The sequence below is a fragment of the Micropterus dolomieu genome, linkage group LG01 (genome assembly GCF_021292245.1).
Source record: "Micropterus dolomieu isolate WLL.071019.BEF.003 ecotype Adirondacks linkage group LG01, ASM2129224v1, whole genome shotgun sequence".
In the NCBI taxonomy this organism is placed as follows: domain Eukaryota; kingdom Metazoa; phylum Chordata; class Actinopteri; order Centrarchiformes; family Centrarchidae; genus Micropterus; species Micropterus dolomieu.
Genome location: NC_060150.1, coordinates 6,648,827 through 6,658,972, shown reverse-complemented (window position 1 = coordinate 6,658,972; position 10,146 = coordinate 6,648,827). Strand labels below are relative to the sequence as shown.

Here is a 10,146-nt window from a genome sequence, read left to right as displayed (position 1 = left end):
TGAGCTCTTACTAGTATTTATTGCTGCTCTTACTAGTATGTATTGTCAGTTGTAGATCTGTATTTGATGTTCTGTTGATGCTTGTATGTTGTTCCTCAAATGTAAGTCGCTTTGGATAAAAGCGTCTGCCAAATGAGTAAATGTAAATGTAAATGTAGTTGAGCTAGTTATTATGCTAGCTGTTAATTAAGCTTAATTCATTTCGCGTGGCTCCATTAGTTACATGATGCTATTTTAACAAAAGCACTCCCAAAATACTGTGTAAACACAGTAAAGTTCAGAATGAAAGGATCGGATTTTGAGTTGGTTTATTTTAGCTGATACCAATCCATTAAAATATGTCTGGATCCGCCAGGGACATCTCTTGTTTTTACTGATTTTCACCATAGAAAAAAAGATCAAAATGAAGCTGATGCTTGTTTTATGTTGAGTCCCTCAGCGTGAAATAACAAAAAGAACAAAGTAGAGGTTTAACTACAAGAAGCTTGCATAGCGAAGTCTATTTTTAATGTATTTTCACAGAGATTTTTGTATTATTTACTTTTATATAACTAATTCTAATAACATTCTTTTATGCTGTAAATGAACACAGATTTTTCAGGTGGTTCGCTTGGCGTCTTGGGGGGCAAACAGCAGATGAAGAAATGTGATCATCCCTGTTCATCAATGTAAGGTGATGTCATGGGAAGTGCTCGCTCACAGTATCATGGAACCTAATAATCAATTTTTGACCCACTGAGCAAGTTAACCCCAACAAAGACAGTTCACTTAGTCCTTGCAGAGTGAATTTGCCCCAACACAAGTGATGCAACAAGCTCTGCAGTCATGGTCAACTGGTTGTCATATTTACCGGCCTCAAAACTCTACATGTATATTTTTATATAACAGGTAAAGCATGCATGTGAGTTATCTGCTGTCATCTTACCACCAGGGGAAGTGTGCACATGATGAAGATGATGGTCATGAAGACCAGCAGGATGAGATGCTCCACCTCCTCCGCCATGGACATCACCCTGCGTTCGCTGTTGGATCTCGTGTTCGCCATCACCGAGCCGCAGTTCCTCTTCCGACGTTGGTACATCCTGAACAGCTGGTACACCACAAAACCGTTGCAAGCCACGATAGCCAGAACCAGCACCAGCATAATAGTGGCATACAGGGTGGCGTACACCTTTTGCTTACTTTCCGCCGGGTTCATGTCAATGAAGCACCATGTGCCGGGGCAGTATTGTACAATCTTCCCAAATCCCGCAAAAGGGAGGAGACAGAATAACATGCACAAAAAAAACACCAAGGGGATTGTGATATAGGCACATTTCTTGGTGACGTGCCGGCTGTACAGGTACGGGTACCCAATGGCAACGGATCTCTCTAGTGCCATAGTGAAGAGAAGCAACATGGTGGCCAGGCTGAAGAAGGTCATGGTGACACCAAAGTACCAACACACACTTCTAGTGTCAGGTGACATCCCCACCAAGGTAGTGTTATGTGAATACGACCACTGCACCAGCGGACTGACCAGGCAGGTCCCTGCCAGGTCCGTGACCACCAGCGATGTGATGAGGACGTGAAACAACGAATGCCGCCGCGTTTCCCCTGTCCTCGTGTTTCTACGCCGCCGGATTTCCAGGATCACCAGGGCAGCCACGTTGCCAAAGATGCCTGCACCGAACATGACGGCGCTGATCAGCGGGCTCGTGGTGGAGTCAATGTCGTGCTTATTGTGGCACAGTTCAACATCTGCGTTGGTCATGGCTGAAAACTGGGTGAATTAACTCGAAACTCTGCTTCCAAAAATGTGTCAAAAGTGTGTTCTTAAAACGGTTTCTGCAGCCATCCTGGTTGAACAGAAAGGAAGACAAAATATCGGAGATTTATCGGAGCTGCAATCATTAGTCAGATTAATTTATTAGGTGATCAACAGTAAATGAATGAACTATTATGATAAATGTATTAATTGTACATATAGTTGACAAGTACAAAATGCCAAACATCTGCTGGTTCAAGCTCCTCAAATGTGACAATTCTTTATCATATACAGTATGATACTACAATGAACAATGAACAGAGACAGTCAAATGAAACAAGCACTTTGAAAACATCAGCTTAAGCTGTTGGAAATTAAAACAGCTATTTTTTTTAATTTATTTTGATTAAACTTGATTAATTGGGAAAACAACCTGCATATTAATTAAATTGATAATGAAAATACTATTTAGTTGCAGCGCTAGTGAGATTAACATTAGAAAATAAATGTAACTTTTCTGTGCTGAGTAAAAACTGAACATATATCACTGGTGACTCAAGACATGTAATAATAATTTGTTTAGACATTTACTATGCTTACTAGAACCGCACTTACGGCCAATTTAGAAACTGAAGTAAACCAAAAGTCTGTCAGTCACAGCCTGCAGCCCCTCTGTCTGCTCATCAAACACAAGATGCACATGAGTGCTACATTCCAGCATTTTCAAAACTGTCAACATTTGTTTATTTGCCACTCATTGGTCCGCCGAGATCCTGCACCATTTGGGAACCAGTCATCTTACTCCCAGACTCTGTTTTGACTCAATGTCAACAATGCTGACCATACAGGCCACCCTAATTTCATGTTTGCAAGTCTTTGTCTAACTTTACTGATACCATGCCTACACAGAAAAAGGAAGAGCATCTCCCTCTCATAAAAGGGAACATTTTGGATGTACTGAAAAATCCCAGGGCTTGAACTCTGCTCCAGTGTTAGTTTTGGAGTTGTGAAACCCAAAGTTGTTCCTCCTCTTTCTCAGTTGACAGATGTCAGCTGACAGGCGGAAGGTTCAGAAGCTGCAGTCCAAGTTTTCACACGTAATTTCCCTATCTATCTATCTATCTATCTATCTATCTATCTATCTATCTATCTATCTGGCAGCTGCCTTAGATCCACAAGATACGGTTAGATCTGTTCCGCTTGACTTTGTGAGTATGTGTGTTCGCTCCTTCACTTTCACTGTTGGGTGTGTAACGCAGAAAACTTACTCGCCTACTTGCTCTGTCCAACGCACGACGCCTCCACTCTGATGATGCCTGCTGACGCCTCCACTCTGATGATGTTTGGGGGCTTCAAAAGTCACTGAATCGGTCGAAAAAGACGCTAACACGTGTGGAAATGTCCGTTTGCTGCTCCAAAACACACAGCAGCGCTCTGCCAGATGTGTCCAGGTGTGGGTCTGAGGGCGGCTGGTTGTGTTTCGTGGACGTTCAGTTCTGATATTAGCTGGACAATACTGTAAAATCAGACAATAAAGGAAATTAGATGTGTTGACACACCGTTGTTTCGTTTGCCAGTTTGCTAATTGAGTGTGAAAAAGTCCGATACAGGCGAAGTAACTAGTTGTCAAAGTTGGAAATTATTTGGAAAAATAAATAATAAAATGCTGCTGGGGGTATGAAATATGTGCCGAACAGAAGATCGATTACAGACTTACAAAATTACTAAAGTAAAAGCTCTGACAGAATGACCGTTTTTCAGTCAACAAGGAAATTTTACAATGACAAAGTTTCTACATGGAGTGTTGTTATAAGAGAAAACAGCGCGAGGAAACTGTTAACATCCGCGTGGACGCATCCAAATCATTAAGTTCTCACCTATTTTATAACTTGCTCCCCGTAGTATCGACGTCTTTACAGTCCAGGTTGAGAAGTAGAGAAAAGTATCCGACTTTAACGTTTGTTTCACTTATAAAGCTGCTCCGGTTTAAAGGTGAGGCGGTGTGGAGAGGGAGTAGCGCGCGGTACTGTGATGAGGCAGACAATGCTTGAATGGACCCGGGGTACGGGCAATGATGTGGTGACGTCACACATGATGGGTACACCCTCCCCTTGCGTACAAGCCTCAAATGCAGAAGCAGATAGAAAATGACATTCAGCTCAGTGTAAATACTCCTTCCAGTAAGACCAGAGCTTGGTGTCTGCAGACAACATGTAGTCAAATATCTGGAATTATTTATTAATAATTTATACTATGTAAAAGATGTTTCATTTAGTTTCCAATTTGAAATAGTATGTTAGATCTTTGGCTTGAAAGAGCAAAAGTAGTGGTCACATTACAACATTTTTTTTTCATCATTTAGCCTAGTGTATAGAACGTGAGAAATTTGTGAAACAGTGCCATTAAAACTTCCCAGAGCCGAGGATGGTGTTTTGTGTCCAAACAACAATCCAGTTATACATTTTAAATGATATAAAACAGCACAAAAACAGTATATCCTACCACTCTAGAGCTAGAACAAGACAGTTTTTTTTTGTTTTTACAATTCATCACAGCAGAGAAAAAAGTTCTGTTGTGTGAAATTCTCACATACAACAGACATTTACATAACTTCAGATTGTACCCGTCACTTCGTTATTTGTGCTTTCGGGACAATGACGAATTGTAGATTCTTGGCTTTAATGATGCAGCATACAGGAAGTGCATTGCATATTGTTCTCCTGGGTTTCCCCCCACAACCACATGGATTTAAGGCTCTACTTTCCCCGCGGGATAAATGTGGGTGTTTATCTTTCTATCTGTACCTCATGAACCAGCAGGCATGACTCAATCTCTTCTAACCTTCTAATCTCCATTCCCATATGACCCTAAGAACGTAGAGGAGAAATCATTGAATGTTTGATAAATTATAGCATTTTCACATTTTTTGCCTTTCAGGGTTGTGCCATATTTTCGTTCTGAAGTGGATTTGGATGATTTACGATTAAAGGCATAATGCAATATCTGCCCATTATCAGGAAAATAGCTTTCAAAAATTCCATAATGCATTAAAATGTCATTCTAATTACACCTTTTCACCCATGTTAAGAGTAGAATAAATGCCTAACAGGATCCTGAAATGGGTCCTGATGTGTGCTAAAAGCCCTGAAATGACAGCACTTGAGTGCTTTTATCCAGGCCCATTAACGAATTCCTAATTGTGACATATGGCCGTAATGCGGTCGCTGCTTCCTCCCTCACTCTGTCTCTGGCTCTGCACCAGTCTCTCTTTCCACACACTTTTGCCCCACTCCAAAAAGACCTCAGATATTTTAATATTGATAAACCCTGAAGTGCTTTGGCTGGCGAAGTGTTGATGTTATGGCATAAGCAAGCCATGCAAGCACACAGTAATTCATCTTGAGTGCTGGGTTACATTTTTGAAGGTTATTTTTTGTTTTGACAGCACTTATCAGACACTGGAATTCTGTGCGCTTCCTGTTCTTCTGTTGCGTCTCTTTAGCTCCCTTTGTTTTTAAAGCTCAATCTCTACATCTCTCTGCTTCTTTCACACTTGCTCTATATTTGTTTCTTCACGCAGCAGAGGCTTCTTTTACCTTGCACCTATGCCATACCTTTCTGTACCCTTGTCTGCCTCTCTTTTCCTTTTTCTTTCCCATCATTTCATTTGTGTTCAAACCAATGCTAGATTGCAGGTGTTTAGAGGAGCAATTGTTTCCTTGACTATTACGTGTTTTATCCACTTATGATAAAGAGATGCAATTTTGACCTTTATTCATAAGTGTCCCAGATAATACACAACTCAAGACACTTAAAGGGACAGATATACTTCAAATAATATTTCTTATTACCAAAATGCTATGGCCAAAAAAACTTGGCGCATGGTTGTATTTGATCAGTTTGAGATGGTATCAGAAACAATGAAACATTAATACAACGTGACCCTCAAGGAACACCGTTACAAAAACATAAAAAACATGTGCTTAGCAACACGTAATGTGAAAATAAAATGCCATTTAGTCAACAAACATGTTGTATAGCTGTGGCATATTGCTGATGGTCTGTACAATGTCATTTTGGGAAATTTCCTGCCATTCTTCAAGTAGGACACTGATAAAGCTCTGAACGATTTCTGGAGGATGGTTTTATGCCTATAGCACATCCAAGACATGCTTGATCAGGTGTGAATCAGAAGACCTGGCCGGCCAGTCCATCACAGAGATACCTACATGGAGACGGACATTATCTTGCATTAAGATAAAGTCATCACCAGCAGCTCCTGCAAACACACTGACAGTAGACTCCAGGACTGTTATACCACCTCTGCCGAACACATCTGTACGACCACCCAAACACACTGTGGCCCAAACCATGAAGGAACTTCCACCCTACCCATCAGCAATGTTACAGTCAGCATATACCGCTCTCCCCAGCGTCTCCAAACTCTAACACGCCCCTATCATTAGTTGAAACAGTAACCTGATCTCATCTGAGAAAAGTACCAGCCTTCAGTGATTAAGCTGCCAGTTCTGGTGTTTACGTGAAAAGTGAAAAGAATCGGGGCCTGTGACTGGTGGTCCGGCTCTCATACCATCATCATGGAGTTGATTCATAACAAGTCTGGTTGGATAAGTAAACTCCGGTGGGACGGTGGAAGTCAATTTCCAAGGATCTACCTGTACTCCTGCGATTTTGACTGTTTGTTGATGTTCAACTGTTTTGTCTAGGTGTTGTCATACGCAGACAACCTTGACCTTGTCTCCTGCTGTACGGCCCAGTCTTCACAACCAACGGCCATCAGGAGACATCCAGCATCCATACAGAAAACATCACCCTGCCCATAAACTGGAAATTTGCCAATGAAAGAAACACAAATTCCATACCATATCTACTGGTGCATTCACACAGGCATTGTCTTCACGCTTCACGCCATTCAAACACAAACTCTTCTGTAGCTAAACCTATCCCTTACTAAAATAACTTTTATGGTAGACAGGGTATGCCATATGCCATGTTCCTTTAATTTCTTTTCACAGTGTGGTTTGAAACAAAATCAGACAAGTCAATGTATGCAATACAAAATCCACAAGCTAAAGTCTCCACTAAGAATCCAGAGTTTTGAAGCTCAGTGATCCCCACTTGATTCGGCATCCTAGTGGTGATCATCACTGTCTGTGCTCTGTAATTAGAATAAATTCAATTATTGATCAAGGTGTTTGTTAATCCACAATTTATATGGCCTGCTCTGCTGCTAAACAGGCTTTGTTGAGGGTGTGGCATCAGTTGAAGTGCTGACAGGTGCTGAAAGTATTGTTAGTTTCTCACTCTCACCCCCCCAACGCACACACACATACAGAGTGTGTGACTGCGAGGCTTCATTTCTCACAACACTTTTTCTATGTCACCTAATTCACTGGTGTGTGTGATGTAATGATCCCTGTCTGAATCATTGATGAGTTCACTGATTTTAGTGAATAGCCGATGTCAGTCAGGAGCCTGTAATTACACACTGGAACACTACCAGAGAGGAAAATATGATCAGATTATATTGTAATGATTAAATGTTTTAAATTACTGTGAGTGAAATGTGATCCAGTGTGTATTATATGCCATGGTTTGTCCAGAACACTGCAATCTGCATGCAAACCTGATCAAATTACATGAGGGCGTTTGGGTATTCTGGCTAAATGTAATACTGATTTGATCATTTAATACATGCTAGACTGCAGACTATAATATCTTTTCACATGATGTACAAAGTAAAACAATAGGTTATAGTTTTCACACACTAAATAAATGAAGTGAAATGTATTTAGCTGTCTACTATGTTTACGATCTAAGCTTTGCTTTTGACTCCACCTATAGGTTCCTCTGGGTAAGTACAAGCATCATCACCTTTGTGTGGCAGCGTCATGCTGTGAAGGTGTCATTTATTGGTGAGGCTGGGGACAAGTCCCCACCCCTTTCCTTTTTGAAAGCATTTGTTAAAAAAATGCTTGCAACGACAACTTTAATAACAAATAAAAATGCTTTGAGAAAGGTTTATTTGCACAATAGGAAAACATGCAATGCAATGTAAATGTAGAAGAATCAAATGTGCATTGTCCAAAAAAACAAGCTACATATTATGGTATTATATTCCATTATATTTTTATATCTTGAATTGTCACCTGCCACCTGAATTTTGTGTTTCCCTTCACAAAAAGACATTTGCACCATAAACTGATGCAGAAACTTTCTCCAGAATGAATGCTCAAAATTTTCTGGGAGACCCCCAAATCATTTGTTTCAGCTTTGAACAATTCTTCAAAATAGGGTTAAAATATCTTCTCGTCTTGTGCTCGTGAACCCAGTGTTGTGTATCGTCACACGCCTAATGTGCCCTTATGTCCCCAACACTTTACAACACAAAGTGACTTGATTGCAGGGACAAAGAGACTGTCCAGAACTGAGGGAAGGATGAAGCTGAAAACAGAGAGGGCCTTGAAGAAAACCTGCTCCAGGGTGTCAAGAGCTCGAGAGAATCTGCCAGAAAGAATGAAGGAAACACAAACTAACCCACGGAGAGTCTGATTACCTTTTATAAATGAGCATTTAATTTTTTTTTATATAAATGTGCACACAAACAACCTAAAATGTGTTTTTGCTTTGTCATCAGGGCTCATTTTGTGTTGAACCAATTGCTCAAAATGTAATCAATTTTAAATTGTATATTTCCTTGTGGAGAGTTTGTCCTTGTGAGATTGATTAAAGTAAGAAAAAACAGTACTCAAACAGTTCAGCTGGGTCAGATCGCTCAGACACCCAAGGGTGATTTAGAGCATCTAACCCAGATGGATGGATAGCGAAGGTTAGTGCATGAGGTAACTGTGGGGTCTACAAGAAAGCCATTCTCAGCCTTGATACTCAAGTTCTCACAGAAATGACAAAACTATTTCACAGATGTTCTTTGTAGCTAAAACACTGGTCAGCATAGTGGACAGTATGTAAATGATATGTATGATTATCAGAATGCATAGAGGTAAAATCAACTTTCTGCTACCACACTGTACTATAGTAATTTGGGCTTTTTGCCCTCAGTCAGTTCTTCAGCAGAGGAAACACATGCTCAGCTGGACTGATGGCATTTGTCTGACTGATGTGGCCATTGTGTTTGGGATAATTTATCTTTCTCCATCTTAAAATTGTCTCTAAACACTCTAAAAGAAGCTTAAAGGAGAGACTGTATTCTTTAAACTCATAGTCACTGTCTCATTTCAAACAGGGCTGCCTGCAACTAACAATTATTTATATATATATATATATATGAATAATCTTTCTCCTCCCAAAGCCCTGTCTTTACAGTACAGAGGCTTCTCTCTGCTGGACCAGTTTTTCCTTATCCAAATGTTGAGTCTGGGGATAGAGGTTGTTATTTACCGTACAGATTGTTCAGGCCTTTGGGATGTATAAATAAACCTAACTTGACTTGACTTTATTCTATAAAAGGTTCTTGTTTTGTCTGACCAACGCCAAAAGATCATGCAAAACAGAGAAAATCTCTCAAAGTCCTCACATTTAAGAAGCTGGAAGCAGAGAATGATCTGTATTTTGCTTAAAAAATATTATTTAGTAAATGATTCTTTGTTATTTTTATTTAATTGCTCAACTTTTTGTTTAAACTCCAGTTTCAGATTTATGGAGTAGGCCTACACTGTTCATCGTATACTCGGCAATATGCTGTTGCAGACACTAGGTGGCACACAGGTGAAGTATTTTAAAGTTGCTTCCATGGCCTTTAATGAGTGAATGAACTATTTAACTAAATATATATATTCAAATTCAGTAGATTAAATAAAACTTTAGAAATGCATAAGCTAATAGGCGCTAATTATTAAGTACCTTTAATGTAAACATTTTACTTCAGATATTAATGTTTAGATTTACAAAAGGACACCTTTAGTAATTTTAAGGGATTATGATATAGTCTGAGTGTATTTTGAGAATATAAGTAACCCTATGGCGTTTTTATTCATACTTCTATCTTGATAAATGTCTTCAAATGAATGAAATTCCAACGATTTAAGCAATTCAGCCGGTTTTCTTGTGTGTGTGTGTGTGTGTGTGTGTGTGTGTAAGATAAAAATGTGCACAACGTCTTTTTTTCATTGTTGTGAAATAGATAGAGTTACATCCGGATTAAAAACGATCTATTTGTCTTGTCTCTAATACAAGCCAGATGTGTTACCTCCAGCGCCCGTCCTGCTGTCACTCAACCCGCCTCTGTCCAATCAGGACAGAGCCTAAGGTCCTCCCTCCCTCCCTCCCTACAGAGTATCCGAGGCTCGGTGGAGAGGAGGAGAGTTCTCCTTCTTTCTGCTGCTCTCTCTGAGCCCATCTGTACCTCTCTCCTGCTGCTC

General features: G+C 40.1%; 1 protein-coding gene across 1 annotated transcript; it reads right to left on the bottom strand.

Annotated features, from left to right (window-relative positions):
- Positions 1-916: 916 nt before the first annotated feature.
- Positions 917-3,769, bottom strand: ptger2a (prostaglandin E receptor 2a (subtype EP2)). Its single transcript, XM_046054141.1, has 3 exons — positions 3,625-3,769; positions 3,016-3,263; positions 917-1,838 (listed from the first exon to the last, which is right to left on the bottom strand). Exon 3 carries the CDS (start codon positions 1,751-1,753, stop codon positions 917-919), a length of 837 nt encoding a protein of 278 aa, XP_045910097.1. The 5' UTR covers positions 1,754-1,838; positions 3,016-3,263; positions 3,625-3,769.
- Between the last annotated feature and the right edge of the window lie 6,377 nt (positions 3,770-10,146).

Bases quoted from the DNA above. Each gene is read 5' to 3' on its own strand.
- ptger2a (XM_046054141.1), bottom strand. From the start codon at position 1,753: ATGACCAACGCAGATGTTGAACTGTGCCACAATAAGCACGACATTGAC.